Source organism: Phacochoerus africanus, chromosome 7, assembly GCF_016906955.1.
Source record: "Phacochoerus africanus isolate WHEZ1 chromosome 7, ROS_Pafr_v1, whole genome shotgun sequence".
Lineage (NCBI taxonomy): Eukaryota > Metazoa > Chordata > Mammalia > Artiodactyla > Suidae > Phacochoerus > Phacochoerus africanus.
In genome coordinates, this window is record NC_062550.1 from 3112384 (window position 1) to 3128670 (window position 16287).

Sequence of the window (16287 nt, forward strand, 5' to 3'; positions counted from 1 at the left end):
GACAAGCAGGTCTGGGCTTGTGTCTTCATGTTATATTCAGATGGTGAATGTATTTACAGAGGACTTTGGGGGAGCTCTGGGCTTCTGATAATTTCGTTAATTGAAAAAGGTGAAATGGGACTTCCCATTGTGGCTTAGCGGTTAGCAAACCTGACTGGCATCCATGAGGTCACGGGTTCGATCCCTGGCCTTGCTCAGTGGGTGAAGGATCCGGAGTTGCTGTGAGCTGTGGTGTCGGTCGCAGACGCGGCTCAGATCCTGTGTTGCTGTGGCTCTGGTGTAGGCCGGAGACTACAGCTCTGATTCGACCCCTAGCCTGGGAACCTCCATGTGCTGTGGGAGCGGCTCAAGAAAATGGCAAAAAGACAAAAAAAGAAAAAAGAAAACGCAGGCACGGGGATGACCCGCCCAGGGCCCAGGCCCCACGTGACGGCCCCACCCCGAGGGGAGTGGGGTTCTCCCTGCACAAGCCATTTTCTCCGTAGGGAGGCGGCAAGTCCCGTGCTGAGTTCTGAGCCGTCCTGGGGGAGCTGGTCTAGTCAGTGCGGCCCTTACTGTGCAGCAGACCTGGTGCAGGTGAATCCGACGTGGGCGATACCTGTTCCTCCCACCTCCACGTGGCCCTGTCCTGTCCCCGGAGCCTGGGATTCCATGTGGGTGGCAGGGAAGGGCCTTGCTGCAGACACTTGCCTTGGTGAGGGGACAAGTTGAGGTTAAGTGCCCCCGGGACATTCAGGAGGGACAAGGGGGTGGCGAGTGGCGGGAGGGTCGGGATCAACCCGCCGAATCCTTTAACCCGTCTGTCCTGCGTTCCTCCTCCGTTCCGTGCCCGTGTGGCGCTGGGGTGACCCCCTTCTGTGGGAGACGAGGACGCATACCTGCATCATGGAGCCCAAAGCACCTGTGTGGAGGCCTGACTGGCAGGGGGTCCGGGCGGCCTACCTGGAGGCAGGTGGGAAGTCACACCTGCGCGTGGCAGTGGGGAAGCCGAGGTTCAGAGAGAGAGGTGACCTGTTCCCTGCCCTCCAGTGTGGGCGCCCTTCCCAGGCCCAGCCTGGGCTCTGGGGATGCAGCATCTTGATCTGGTGTTTGTGTGGCAGCAGAGGCCTGCTGGAGGTCCCTTGGGAATTTGGGGTGTGTGTGTGTGTGTGTGTGTGTGTGTGTGTGTGTGTGTGTGATGTTTTCTCCTCTTGTCACCAGTGAGCTTCAGAGAAAGGCCATGCCTGTTTCTGAGGGGTCTCATCACCCCTGTGCCAGGACCAGCAGGTGTCACCCGCGTTTCATGGGGCTGCGTTCAGCTCCGCCCCCGCCCCCCGCCCCCCGTCAGGTCTGAGCCTCACGGTACACGTTCAAGGCCGCGTCTTGGCTCCCTGCGGCATTCCTCGAGCCTGGCCACGCGTGAATTCCTTGATGTGAATGAGCATCGGTTTAATCGTTTCTCACACAGAGCGTGAATCCACCTTTCCCAAGACTCGCCCTCCCGGCGTCTGGTTTCGAGGCGCCCCCACGCCTCTGTCCCCCGCATCCAGCATTTGAAATCGAACCCCCCGCTGCCTCCCTGACCACGAATTGTCTGCAGCAGGTGAAAAGGCCGTGGAAATGTGAGCACTGCGTGCGGACCAGATGCCTTGATGCTCACACGACCCCACGGGCTTCAACCCGATGGGAGCGGCCGGGGCGGGGGGGGGGGGGGGCTGCACAGGGAGAGGGAAGGAGCTGAAGAGGAATAAAAAGGGACAGACCCCAAGTGATCACTTCTGGCAGATTTGGGGAGAGCCAGGAACCCGGATCCAAACAGATTTGCAAAGCGCGTTGCCTTGGTCCCCCTGCAGCCCACTCAGTCCTTCAGGACTTTTCTAGGTGGAGGCAGAGCTGGGCCTGGTGGGTCTGTCCACGCCAGCCCTGATTCCGCCAGCCCTGTGGCGGGTTCTGCTCAGGGCAGCCTGTGTACACGGAGCGGTGCAGACAGCACCACCTGCAGGCCCTGCCCACTGGTTTGTGCCTCCAGTTTGTACATCTTGTGCCAGCTTGGTTGTCGGCCCCTGGGTGGCCAGGCCTGGCTGCCCTAGGGGGGACTGGGGGAGAGTGGAGACAGGGGTGCCCTGGCTAGGATGGCCACCCCACAGGACACATTGGACCCCAGGAAGGAAGGGACCTTATTAACTCAAGAATTGAGAGAAACCTCATACATGGCCCCTTTTATTCCCAGGCTGTCTTTTTCTTTTGTGCAAATTTTAACTTTTTCTTTTTTTTGGCCATGCCCATGGAAGGTAGAAGTTCCTGGGTCAGGGGGTCAACCCCTCACCATGGCAGTGACCTGAGCCACTGCGGTGACAACACTGGATCCTTAACCCTTAAAAATTCATCTCAGGAGTTCCCGTTGTGGCGCAGTGGTTAACGAATCCGACTAGGAACCATGAGGTTGCGGGTTCGGTCCCTGCCCTTGCTCAGTGGGTTAACGATCCGGCGTTGCCGTGAGCTGTGGTGTAGGTTGCAGACGCGGCTCAGATCCCGCTTTGCTATGGCTCTGGTGTAGGCCAGCGGCTACAGCTCCAATTCAACCCCTAGCTTGGGAACCTCCATATGCCGCGGGAGTAGCCCAAAGAAATAGCAAAAAGACAAAAAAAAAATTCATCTCAGAGGTGTGCCCGTCATGGCTCAGTGGTAATGAACCCCACTAGTATCCCTGAGGATGTGGGTTTGATCCCTGGCCTCGCTCAGTGGATTAAGGATCCGGTGTTGCTGTGAGCTGTGGTATAGGTCACAGACACAGCTTGGATCCTGCGTTGCCGGGGCTGCGGTGGAGGCCGGCAGCTGCAGCTCCAATTCGACCCCTAGCCTGGGAACCTCCATGTGCTGTGGGCACAGCCCTAAAAAGGGGAAGGAAAAAAAAAAAAGGCAAACGATTCAGTGGCCTTCAGTGCATTCACACTCTTGTGCAGCCACCACGTCCGTCTCCATGTAGTTCCATCACCCGAAGAGGGAGCCCTGTACCCATGGGCTCTCACCGCCAATTCCCCCATCAGCCCAGCCCCTGGAATCCCTCATCTGCCTTCTGTGTATCTGTCTGTTCTGGACATTTTCTGTAAATTGGCCCATACAGCGCGTGACCTTGCGGCTTAGCGCGGTGCTCTGGAGGTTCAGCCACATCCGAGCACTTCTGTTTTGTTCCTGCTTGTGGCCGATCACTATGCCACCGAGTGGGTAGAGCACATTGTGTTCATCGGTTCCCCACGTGCTGGACCCTGGCGTGGCTTGACCGTCCGGCTATTGAACGTAGGGCTACTGGGAACATGCTCGATCCCGGGTTTGCTTGAGTCCCTGTGGGCCATTCTCTTGGGTCTGTACCTGGGCATAGGGCTTGCTGGCACGCGCCCCCCCATCCCTGTATGTCGAGTCACCTGCTGCACTGCTTCCTCTCACCCCTGGCCTCCCCCACATCCCCCTGTCCCCTGCCTCTTCTCTTGTTGACACTGACCCGTGCAGATCGTTGGCTTGTGTATTAAGCAGACTGGCCAGAGGTGCTGCTGGTTCTGGGGCAGTGGGAGCCTGGGCCGGGGTGGGGGTCGGGGTGCCCCGCGGAGCCGGGAGGCGGCCCTCGGAGGTCGTGGCGTCCCCCCTGGTACCTCTCTGTGCATCCCTCCTGCTGGTACGTTGAGTTCTTACTCTGAGAAGCCTTCATTCTGTGGCCCAAGGGTCCGTCGCGGTTGAGCCCGTGGCAGGTGGATCTGGGAGCAGGACCCTAGAAGCAGGGCTTGGGCAACCTTTGTTTTCCTAAAAGCCTCGCTTGCTGCTTAAGGAAGTAACGCCAGACCCTGGCACCTGTCTCTAGTCAGTAAGCGCGGCTCTAAATACAAATGCTGGGTTTTGTTTTTGTCCTTGGCCTCCGGTTTCTTGCTCCTTTGCTATGTCTGCTCGAATCCCGTGGCTCCGAGCAGTTCCTGAGGGTCAGCTGTTGACAACAGCTGCGATGGTGTAAACAGCAGCTTTGCTCATTAAAGCCTCCCGAGCATAAATGCTGTTTATCCCCCTTCCTCTAGAAGGTTCACGCCCATCCCCAAAAATGTAAATTACACGTTGTAGAGACGATACAGGGCTCGCACAGCGAGGGGATGCTTCTTTCCCCAGGATCACACCTGATACTTAAGCCTCCCACGATAGGCACTTGTACATGCTGTCTGAAGCGGGTTGCTATTACAGCGCGAGAAACCCGGTGGTTTGTTACCCTCTTGTGTCTCTCTGTTGTGTAACTGAAGGGGAAATATTTAGGGGTATAGCTTAGCGGACCCTGTGATCTCATCGGCTGATATACAAGACAATGACAAGGGCCCTCCGTGAGCGAGGCGCTCAGGAGGCGGGCTGAAAGCCTCCCCTGGTTTTACCCAAATCCAGGGAAGGTTCAAGGGCACCTCCTGGGCCTTGTGCTCAAGTCACTCTCAAAGTCCCTGTAACACAGAGAGGATGGGTATTCTAATTTTTTTTTTGGGGGGGTCTTTTTAGGGCCACACCTGCGGTATATGGAAATTCCCAGGCCAGGGATCAAATCAGAGCTATAGCCACTCGCCGACGCCACAGCCGTAGCCACGCCAGAGCCGCGTCTGCGACCTACACCCCAGCTCACAGCAACACCGGATCCTTAACCTACTGAGCGAGGCCAGGGATCAAACCCGCGTCCTCATGGATACTAGTAGGTTCGTTACCACTGAGCCACAACAGGAACTTCAGGTATTCCAATGTTAAATCCTTGACTTGTAGTCAGAGAAACTGACATAGTGGTGGCCTTGTTCAGGTCAGGTGGTTGGCCGACGGGGAGCAGAAGGCTCAACTGGGGCTGCCACGTACAGTGGCGCAGGCTGTGCACTGCCTGTCTCCAGGGGGTGCCACCAGGGTGAATGAAGCCTCCTGGGGTCACACGACTTGGCTGCATGGCTGAGTTCATGTTCCCAGAAGCTCCGTGTCCTGCCTTTCAGCCCAGTGTCCTCCAGCCAATGGATACGTCTCTGTTCCTGTTAAAAAGTAAAGATTTGGGGCGTTCCCGTCTTGGCACAGTGGTGAACAAATCCGACTGGGAACCATGAGGTTGCAGGTTCAATCCCTGGCTTTGCTCAGTGGGTTAAAGATCCGGCGTTGCCGTGAGCTGTGGTATAGGTCACAGACGAGGCTCGGATCCTGTGTTGCTGTGGCTGTGGTGTAGGCCGGCGGCAGCTATAGCTCCAATTAGACCCCTAGCCTGGGAACCTCCATATGCTGCGGGTGCGGCCCTAAAAGGACAAACAAAACAAAACAAAACAAAAACCGCTGAAGCTTTGGAATGACCTGTGTAGCTGTTATTTCCCTGCTGAGAGACTTTGAGGATGGTTTCATCAAATTCTCCCCCGTTCACTCCTGCCGGTTTGCCAGGTTACTATAATGAAACGTAAACTTTGACCGACCCCAGAGCGTTCAAGCGGAGGCTGTGTGTTTGGAGGTGATGGAAGGGCCCTGCTGGGACTGGCAGGAAAGCGTCTCTCTCTGGGGAGGAGGGAGCCACTGCCCGCCCTGTGCGGCTCGCTGGCCCTCAGCGTGCACCATCTGGGTTAACCCACAGGCCACCTCACAGGACGCAGGCCCCTGACCAGGCTGTGCAGACAAGGGAGCTCAGTGGCGGGGCCCAGCCCGAGCCTGCCCTCTGGCTGCCTGCCCTGTTTCTTTCTGGAGCATCGAGACTGTTGCATGGCTGATATCTGCCACCTGTCTGGGTGGGTGTGCTCGGCGAGGGGCACCCAGGGGCGGCCGGGGCCACCAGGCAGACAGGGTCAGTCACTGAACACAGACCACAGCCCCCTCGGGAAGGGAACCTGCAGAAGTGAGCAGCTGCACCTCAGGTTACTGATTCCACAGGAATTCTTTCTTTAATCTTCATTTTAATTAATTAATTTTTGTTGAGAAGATTGAAGTTCTATTGCTAGCAAGTTTCTAGTATTTATTTATCTTTTCTTTCTCTCTCTTTTTTTTTTTTGGTCTTTTTTAGGGCTGCACTTGCGGCATATGGGGGTTCCCAGGCTAGAGGTCCAATCAGAGCTACAGCCGCCGGCCTACACCACAGCCACAGCAACATGGGATCCGAGCCGCATCTGCGACCTACACCACCACTCACGGCCACACTGGATCCTTAACCCACTGAGCGAGGCCAGGGATCGAACCTGCAACCTCATGGTTCCTGGTCGGGTTCGTTTCCACGGCGCCATGACGGGAACGCCCCCCGCTAGCCAATTTCAATGATACAACACAGCAGCCATAGTCACCGTGTAGGAGTTAATTTTTTATTGTTTAAATTTTATTGGACTATAGTTGACTTAGAGCCTCGCGTTAGTGTCGGGTGTACCACGAGCTGCATCGGTAGCCATTCCTGTTCAGACTCTTCTCCCACGCAGGTTATTACCCAGGATCGAGGGACTCTCCCTGTGCTGTATGGTGGGCCCTGTTGTCCACCTGTTGCGTACACAGTAGAGTGTATATATCAGGCCCAGCCCCCAACTGAGCCCTCCCACCCCCGCGTTTCCCCCTCCAGAGGAATCCTTATAACCAGCTCTGGGCTGGGAGACTGGGTGATGAGAACCGGCAGCGGGGAGAAGCTGGGGGAAGGGGCGCTTGGTGTGGGGCCACCAAGGGGCGTTGACCTCAGGCCAGCAAAAGGTGCCTGGGGGTTGTCCTCAGGGAGGAAAGGATGAGGCCAGGAGTGACTGTGAAAGCCTGGGGTCGCCAGCCCACTGGCCCCGGCCGCATGTCGGAAGCAGTGGCCGTCTGCACTCCGGGAGCACAGGGCAGGCTCCTGGCCAGATGTGTGGACGCGGTCCGGCCGATGCTTCGACTTCGAGCAGAATCTGATATTCAGCAGGAGGGGCCCCTGGATTTTGGTTCGGCTGCTGGAACAAAACACGCCATCAGGGGTCTTAAAGCAGCAGAAAGGTACCCTCTTGCTTCCGGGGGCCAGAAACCGGAAACCAGGGTGTTTGTGGGCTGTGCTTCCTGGGGGCTCCAGGGGGGGCCCTTCTCGTCTCCTTCAGATTCAAGGGCGCTGGCATCCTGGGCTGTGGCGGCATCTTGTCACACCACGTTCTCCCTGTGCGTCTCTGTGTCTCATGGGGCAGCAGGGACACTGGATTAGGGTCCGCCCCACTGCACTGTGACCTTGTCTCCTCCAGTTACACCTGCAAGACCCCTCTTTCCAAATCAGGTCACATTCTAAGCTTCGGGGAAGGGCGTCAATTTGGGGGCTTTGCTGTTAGCCCAGCAGAGCTGGCTCGGGGACTGTTTAACCCCAGGCCTGGGGCACCTCACCCTCCGTGTCCTCCTCCCTCCGAGGCCTGGCGGGGGGTGCAGGGGCTGGGGGCTCTGTCCAGGCCGTGTTTCCTCTCCCCACAGCCCAACATCGGCCGCCTGGGCCTGCCCCACGGACCGTCGGAAGAGAAGGTGGCTGTGGTCACCGTGGACGGCTGTGACACGGCCGTGGCTGTGCGCTTCGGCAGCCTCGTCGGCAACTACAGCTGTGCGGCCCAGGGCACTCAGAGCGGCTCCAAAAAGTAAGCATCCTCCGGGGGCCTGGGGGGCCCCCAGTGTCTGCCCCCCCATGGCCACTCCTCTGAAAGGGGGTGCCTGGGCAGGACCCCACGCAGGCACTCAGGTCCCATTGTCCTGGCAGCCCCAATCCAAGCGGGGGTCGGATTCCCCTTCCCTCCAACACATTAGAACCTTCTAGAATAAGTCCCCTTAGACTCACTGGCCAGAGGCGTGGCCAGGCCAACCTCAGGATAATGACAGCCGGCTCGCTGACCCCAGAAGCCACCCCCAGCCCTGTGTCCATGGCGTCCCTGACTTCGTTCCAGTAAGGGCTGATGCCTGGGGTCAAGGCTGAGTCAGTGACCCCTCCATTAGATCAGGGTCGGCCGTGTCACCCTGCAGATCTGGAGGTCCCTGGGGCCACCCTGACTCAGGGCAGAGCAACGCTGACATGGATGTTTGCGGCCGTAGTTGTGGTTCTCTTTCTGTAACTCCAGCTTCAAATCTCAGAGCAAAGGTTCTTGTGGGATTCTTCCCTAGTTGTGTTTTGGTGGGATGCTTACTCAGCTTTTTGAAGACCACCAGAGCACCTGGTGTGAAATACGCCTGTGATACAGGTGGGATCACGCCCGTCTTAGGGATGGCACGGCCGGGTCCTGGAGCGGTTTGGCTCCTTGTCCAAGGTCATGTGGCTGCTCCCGCAGAACGAGGGCTCTAGTTTGCAGGGACTTCCCCTCAAGGTCATCAGAAGCCAGAGGAAGGGGCACCACCGTTTAGCTCTGCACGTCCTGTTTCAGGTGCACCGGTGCAGCCTGCAGACAGGACTCAGGCAGTCGCCCGGAACACCCAGCTTCTTAGGGTCTGACCCAAGGGGCAGGAAGCAGGCACAGAGAGGCTGAAAGGCAGCGGTGGCACCGGAAGAGGGATCTGCTGGCCGCCTGCCCCGCCGGCCTCTCCACCTGTTGGGTTATTGGTGTCCAGGTCGAGCGAGCAGATGTTCGTTGCGACGTACGGGCAGCGTCAGGGCACCTCTTGTCGCCCGGCCATCACAGAGGTTGGCATTGCCTCCTCAGGTCCCTGGATCTGACGGGCCCCCTGCTCCTGGGGGGCGTCCCCAACCTGCCCGAGGACTTCCCGGTGCAGAACCGGCAGTTCGTGGGCTGCATGCGGAACCTGTCCATCGACGGCAGGAATGTGGACATGGCCGGCTTCATCGCCAACAACGGCACCAGGGCAGGTACGGTGGGACCACGGGCGTCGCGGGGCTACAGCCGCCACGCCACGGGGAGAGCCCCCCCCCCATCCTGGAGGACGAGCCCGTGTGTGCCCAGCTGCTCTCCGGTCTGGGGTCCCACAGCGCGCTGTGGAGATGGAGCTGTGAGTGGGCCTGCCCCCGAGGCGGGCACTCAATCCCGGGGCCTTGAGCAGGTCACCAGATGACCGGTGTGCCAGCAGGATGGGCCCAGGGGCCCGAGGTCTCCGGATATGGGCAGCGGTTCTGTGTCATGTTAGGGCTTAGGTTGTGACCTGCCCAGAGGGTCCCAGGCCTGCCCGCCTTCCCTCTGGCTGTGTCCAGGGCTCCCAGTTTCCCCACCGTGGGGGTCAGGGCTAGAAAACAGTGACAGTGCCCCCCCCCGCCCCGCCCCCGAGTCCCTCTCTCCTCCCGTTTCCTGCTCTGAGACCACGCCGGCTGCTCCGTTTCCAGGCTGCGCTGCTCAGAGGAACTTCTGTGACGGGACCTCGTGTCAGAACGGGGGCACCTGTGTCAGCGGCTGGAACACATACCTCTGTGAGTGCCCGCTCCGCTTCGGCGGGAAGAACTGCGAGCAAGGTGAGGACACCTCGGGTGGCACATGCGTCCCCAGGCCCGGGTGCTGGTGGGGAGCGGGAGCAGGCACAGGGCCTGGGCTGCGGGGAGGCTGAGGGGGCTCATGGAGGCACCGGGGCAGGTGATGCTGGAGCCGAGGCTGGGGTCCAGGACAGGTCCGTGGGACACAGCCCCTCCTCCAAGCAGGGCCAGCCTGAGGTTGGGGGTCCAGGAGGGTCAGAGAAGCCAGGTGGGGCCAGGCCGGGCTTCCTGGTGGCTGCGGTTGGCCTCAGGGCACCCTGTGGCCTGAAGGGGCAGCTCCCAGGGCCCATGTCCCCAAGCCCCTTCTCGCCCTGCCACGGGGTCCTCCAGCTGGCTGCGTCCCCACTGGACCCTGTTGTGGGCATCAAAGTCTGGGTCTCTCCCCCGACCCCAGCCCTGCAGTTATAGATGCTGACAAGTTTTAAACAAGTTATTCATTTTGAAGCAACACGGTTTAATGAAGAGCCGGCATTTATAAATCACTGATGCTCTTTAAGGTAAACCGCAGCTCTCCTGCGGTGCAAGGGTTAAGCATCCAGCGTTGTCGCTGCTGCGGCTTGGACTGCTGCTGTGATGCGTGTTCGATCCCTGCCCACTCTGCTGTGGGCGTGGCCAAAAATTAATTTAGGAATTCCTGTTGTGGCCAGGCCAGTTAGGAACCCCACGCTGCAGCATAGGCTGCAGGTGTGGTTCAGGTCCTGCGCTGCCATGGCTGTGGTGTAGGCTGGCAGCTGCAGCTCTGATTCGACCCCTAGCCTGGCAACTTCCACATGCTGCAGATGTGGCCATAAAAAAAGAAAACAAATTAAGTAAACCAAGGACTTCCCGTGTGGCTCGCAGCATAACTACTCAGTGTTGCTTCTACAGTGGCTGTGGCTCGACCCCTGGCTCGGGAACTTCCATATGCCGCAGGCGTGGCCATGTGTTAAATAAATAAATTAATTAATTAGTTAATAATAATAATTAAATACAATAAAATAAAGTAAACGAAAAGGGGGAGATTGACCCCAGGTAAGCCTGGGCAGCCTCTGGATCTGCCTTGGAGATGCCCGGAGCTCATGAGCAAACTGATGGCCAGGAGAAGTCCTGCCTGGAGCTGCCTGCCGGCCCCCAACCATGGCCTCTCCAGAGAAGTCAGACGTACCTCACCTTGGCCCGTGCACCCCACGGGATGGACTGGAGGTCTCTGTGTGACTGTTTTGAGGGGGGTTGAGGTCCACGGCTTTCCTGAGATTCTCTGGGAACAGGCGGGAATCGTAACAGCTGTTCGCAAGGAGAGCAAAGTTGGTGCCATCAGTGCAGGAGCCAAAGGGGTGGGGCCGGCCGGCAGCGTCCTGTGTCAGGCAGTCCCCCCGCCCAGGGCTGTTACTGATGGAGCCGAGGCCTGTGGCATGGACCCGTGTTACATCCAGAGTCCTCGTCCCGGACACAGTTCCCGGTCAGGGCCGGCCTCTTCGTGCTACAAAGCACCATGCACCTGTCAAGGCCCCAGAGATCTGTTTTCCGGGCAGCAGCGGGGCGGGTCCTGTGGACACAGGTTAGGCGCAGCCTCGGCTGATGGCCACAAGCAGGAAGGTCAGGTCGCAGGGAGGGACAGAGGCCCGGGTGGACCCAGCGCCAGCGGGGCCACCCACACCCACGGAGTTCCTGTTATGGAGGCTGTGAGTCCGGCTCCAGCTGTGCCAGAGCAAACAGCTGCCAGGGCTCGGGGTCCTGAGAGCAGGAAACAGATGTCTGGTGCTCACAGGGCTCAGGCGCCCCCCACCTAGCGTGTCCTGTGCTGCTGGTCTCATGGTGATGACTGGGCGTGCCCCCAGGGGAGTTAGGGTGAGATTCTGGGACAAGCCAGGTGCCCAACCAGCACGCAACGCCCGTGACGCACGGGCGGCAGCAGGATGAAGCTGATTTGACTGAGAGTCAGGCTGGCCGACTGGTCCGTGGCACCCAGTGTCCCACGTGCGACAGACTGGATGAGGCTCCTGGTCCCCTCAGTGCCGCCTCCCTGGTCCCCCTCCCCAACCATCTGGGAGCCCTTGCTGGCCAGCCTTTCCATCTCTGCCCATCAGCAGGAGCAGAGAAATAGTGGTCCATGCGCTGGGGGTTGGAACTCCACCCCGGGCACCAACTGATGACAGGTTGGGCTGCAGGGTGGAGGGGCATGTGTGGGGACACAGGTGTGTGGGGGTCACGGCAGGCTTGCGCCATCCCGCCAGGAGATGGTTCTCCAAATAGCCCAGCTCATGCCCCAGGCCCCCAACCTGGCAGGTGTGGGGTAGGATGGCTAGGTTAGGCTCACAGGACCCCCCAACGGAGCCCCGGGGTCCTGAGCCGCCCCCTCTGTCTGCCGTCTAGCCTGAGGGCCCCTTACTGGACACTGGCCATAGTCGAGGAAGGAAGGTGGCCTGCGTCCCAAGCCCGGGCTCCTGGATTCGGGATTGCGAGGGCCAGTGCCACACAAGGGGACGTCTGAGCCAGCCTTTGCAGTACAGCAAAAAGCCCAGGTGTCCCCCGCTCCCCTCCGGGAACCTGTCCCCAGCCCCTGCAGGTGGAAAAGACTCTGAGGCCCTTCTGATGGGGGAGGTCCCCGTGTCTGTGTCCACAGTCATGCCCCACCCCCAGCGCTTCAGCGGGGAGAGCATCGTGTCCTGGAGCGACCTGGACATCACCATCTCTGTGCCCTGGTACCTGGGGCTCATGTTCCGGACCAGGAAGGAGGACGGCGTGCTGATGGAGGCCGCGGCGGGCGTGTCCTCCAGGCTCCATCTCCAGGTGAGCGAGGGCCACGTCCCGCCCCTAGGACAGGTGTGCGCCTGAGTGATGGAACTAAAGGGTGCAGGTGGCTCTGGCCAGAAGCCTGGCCTTCCCGCCCCACCCCTCTCCCCACACCTGCCTGCTGGTCCCCAGTGTGAAGAACGTGGCCGCCTCAATGCCTGCGCCTGCCGGCTCAGGACAGGGAGGCCCGCCTAACTCTGCCCGGGCAGGGGCTGGGGGCTCTGCGCCCAGCCGGGCGCCCCCTTCTCTTCCCCCACATGCCCTCCTGACCTCTCACCTGCCCCTCACCTCTCACCTGAGCTTCCCCTCCCGCCTGTCACTGCCTAGGAGTGTCTCCAGCGCTGGCCTGCTGGGATTGCACTGGGGTAACTGCAGCCGTCATTGTTTGCTCCTTATTATCCAGTAATTTTGTCGGTTTACCAGGCAGCGCCAGAAGCAAGCTCTGGGCCAGAACTTGGCAGGCACGGTTCTGCCCGAGGATGCTGTTTCCCTCTGCGGTGGTTTTGCTATTGGAACAAATTAAACTGCCTGATGGGGGTGATGAATGGGAGTTTGCAGGTTGTCACTTGGCAGTGGGGTCTCTGTAGGAAAAAAGCACCCTTTCAGCGGAACACCACCCAGAGCCACAAACTCCCGTATTGTTTGCGTAATTACGTCATGGAGCGCTAATCCAAAAGCGAAGGGTTTTGGCCAGGGACTGCGGCCAGCCCCTCCCTGTGGGAGGCTGGGGGGCAAGAGTGGTGACCTGGAGGGGATCCTTCAGACCCCAGGGGCCACCCAGAAGGCCACCCCAGGCCAGGGCCCAACAGGGTCTGATCAGCTGGGGGTTGTGGGAGTATCTGGGTTATTTCCACGTGGCGTATTCCAAATGCAGGCCTTCTGCAGGCCCCCCGAGCTCGGGCGGGGGGGGGCGGCAGCCTGGGTGTTCCCGGCCTCCAGAGCAGGCCAGACAATTTAGGTAATTGCTCTTCGGCGCCCAAATCCACCTGCATTGTCAAGTGGGGTAACCTGGCTGCTGTTGTATGCGCCTCTTAAATCCAGTGACAGATCGAAGGTGGCAAGTTGTCACTGCCACCATCCTGGGATCAGTCTGCAGACAGTTGCCTTTGTTTGTAGACATATGTCATGGCATTGTTGATCTGCTGGCTTTGGGGTTTGGCTAGCAAGGACAGTGAAGGAGAATGGCACGGGAAATTAGGGAGTTGGCTCAGGCTTCTGTGAAACGAAAGGAAGCAAATGTGAGCGGGAAAAGTTATCTTCTTCAGGTGGCCATCATTTGACACTAAAAATCCAGGTACATTATGGGTCGTCTTGTGTTTACAATCAGCGACGTGTGTTTTCTGTGTTCCATCGCGCCTTCTTCTTGACCCTCTGGGTGCTGACGGGTCTATTTCTCCGTTCACAAGTGACTGGCATTTGCTGGTAAATCGTCTTTTATTGTCTGTGGCATCATTGCGGGTCCAAGAACACACGCTGCGTGATTTCAGACCTTTGAGATGTGTTGAGACGTGCTTTCTAGCCCAGCATTGAGTCATTTTTACAAAGGTCCCACCGGTGCTTGGAAAAAGTGTGTGCGCTGCTGCCGTGTTCTGTGGTGCTGTGTGTATGGCGAGTAGGTAACATTTGTTCATGTGACATTCAACTTTTCTGTATTGTTATTGGATTTTTTGGGTCTGTTTGCTCAGATGCTGAGAGAACCGAGTTACTAATCTCCAGTCTGGGTTGTGGCTTTATCTAGTACTCCTTTTAGGGCTGTCAATTTTTGCTTTATAGATTTTGAGGCTCTGTTATTAGGGGCGTACAAACTCAGAATTGTTTTACCTTTCTGGAAGATTGACTGTTACTGTGATAAAAATCCTCTTTATCTCTCATGACTATTTTTGCTGTAAAGTCTACTGTCTTATATGAATGTACTTCTGGCAGCTTTCTTTTTATTGGTGTTTACGTGATGCACCTTTTCTCTTTTGACATTTCTGTGTCCTTGTATTTCAAACGTGTCTCTTTTAAACACTGTACTCATAGTTTTATTTTAACCTGCTCTGTTTTTAAATTAAAGTTATCTTTAAACATGTGTCTCTTAGGTGAGTTACAGTGCTGGGGTTTTTTATATTTCTTACACGTATTTTTTTACTTGAAGTATAGTTTGTTTACAATCTTACATGTATTTCCACCTGAGAGCTTGAGTCTTCTCTCATGAAATGGAACAGTGACATCCAGAAATAAGAGTCGACTGGTCTCCTTAATCTGTTCCCCAGAAAGTTCTGTGGTTCTCGTTATCACTTTTATTTTTGTCTCTTCAGGGCTGCATTCGTGGCATATGGAGGTTCCCAGGCCAGGAGTCGAATTGGAGCTGTAGCAGCCGGCTTCCACCACAGGCACAGCCACAGCAACGCAGGCTCCAAGATACGTCTGCGACCGACACCACAGCTTGTGGCAATGCCAGATCCTTAGCCCACTGAGTGAGGCCAGGGATCGAACCCACGGCCTCACGCGTACTAGTCGGGTTCATTACCACTGAGCCACAGCAGGAACGCCCTCGTTATCATTTCCAAGTGTGTGTGTGATGATTCTATTACCTGGTGGGTCTATTTCAAGCACCCTGTCCTGTCTCCTTAAGTACTTGGTTATTTTTGATGGAGGGCCGGACGTCGTGTTGAAAAACTAGAGAGCATTTGAAGCTAGGATGGCGAAGCCATTGTCCCCGATGTTTGCTTCTGGTTGGCAGCCCGCCCCCGGGTCAGGCTCTGAATTCCCGTCTCTGTCCTCCCAGCCCTGTGAGCCAAGAAAGCGTTGCTCAGCTTGCAGCCTCAGCTGTGCCTTCCAGAACCTGCTGACAACCAGACGGCCGAGCACTAAGCCCATTTCTGCAGCTCTCCACTCTCTCCCTGGCCATGCCTCTGTAATTTGCAGTGACTTAAGTCGCTCTGATGCCTCAGACAGGTGTGCGGTGGCATTTTGGCCTCATTTTTCTAGGTCTTTGCAGGAGGAGGATTGGTCCAAACTAACCAGTCCTGGGGAAGAGGAAACGTGATGTCAGCATGGCTCTGGCTACGTTTTCCTCAGACATGAACACCTTAGGCAGTGACGATGCTGAGTTCTGCTTTTCCCTACGTGGATCCGAACCTGGTGAACACGGCCACCTGCTTCCCATGCATGGATTTGAAACATTTACATCCAACAGCAAGCGCCCCAGTCACCACCTGAATCTGTGGTTGTTCCCCACCCTTAAGTCCAAAGGGCTCTGTCTTCCTTGACCTCTGTCAGTGATTCGCACGTCTTAACGTTAGAAGGAGGCATATAAGTCTGAAGAGTGTCACAGGCAACAGCAGATTAAACTTGGCCTAAGTTTTTTTCGGTCTTTTTTTTTTTTTTGTCTTTTTTCTAGGGCTGCACCCGCGGCATATGGAGGTTCCCAGGCTAGGGGTCGAATCGGAGCTGTCGCCGCCCACCTACACCACAGCCACAGCAACGTGGGATCCAAGCCGCATCTGCAACCTACACCACAGCTCACGGCAACGCCGGATCCTTAACCCCCTGAGCAAGGCCAGGGATCGAACCCGCAACCTCATGGTTCCTCGTCGGATTCGTTCACCACTGAGCCATGATGAGAACCCCATACTTGGCCCAATTTTTAAGTGCGTCTTTGATCTAATGCCCTGGGGTAAGCCTGCTGGTGTGGCTTTGCTATTTAAGTGACTGCAGCGTATTTTGTATTTTGTCATCACTGCCTCAGTCGCTAGCGTAGCTCTCCGTCCTGCAGATCCTGAACAACTGTGTCCAGTTCGAGGTGTCCCACGGCCCCTCGGATATGGTGTCCATGCGACTGTCCAGGTCACGCGTGACCGATGGGGAGTGGCACCACCTCCTGATAGAACTGAAGAGCGCCAAGGAGGGCAAGGATATCAAGTACCTGGCGGTCATGACCTTGGACTATGGGATGGACCAGGTGGGTGGGCACCTGCACCCTCTTTGGAACAGAGCCCTTGGGGGGGCCCGTGGGGAAACAGAGGAACCCCTCCCCGAGCCAGACCTGCCAGAGCCCTTGTGGAGTTGAGGACACACTTTCTGGACGCCCCCAAATTTGGGGTCTTACCTTCCTCTTGATGCTGAGGCCACTGAGGTCTGCA

General features: G+C 57.5%; 1 protein-coding gene across 2 annotated transcripts in view; it reads left to right on the forward strand.

Moving 5' to 3' along the window:
- Positions 1–16287, forward strand: part of CELSR1 (cadherin EGF LAG seven-pass G-type receptor 1) — a 143083-nt gene that overhangs the window by 92208 nt on the left and 34588 nt on the right. For both annotated transcript variants that reach the window (XM_047785959.1, XM_047785960.1), the window contains exons 6-10: positions 7405–7562; positions 8613–8776; positions 9245–9370; positions 11991–12157; positions 15921–16106. In XM_047785959.1, the coding sequence (XP_047641915.1) occupies positions 7405–7562; positions 8613–8776; positions 9245–9370; positions 11991–12157; positions 15921–16106 (801 nt within the window). The remainder of the gene's footprint in view (positions 1–7404; positions 7563–8612; positions 8777–9244; positions 9371–11990; positions 12158–15920; positions 16107–16287) is intronic.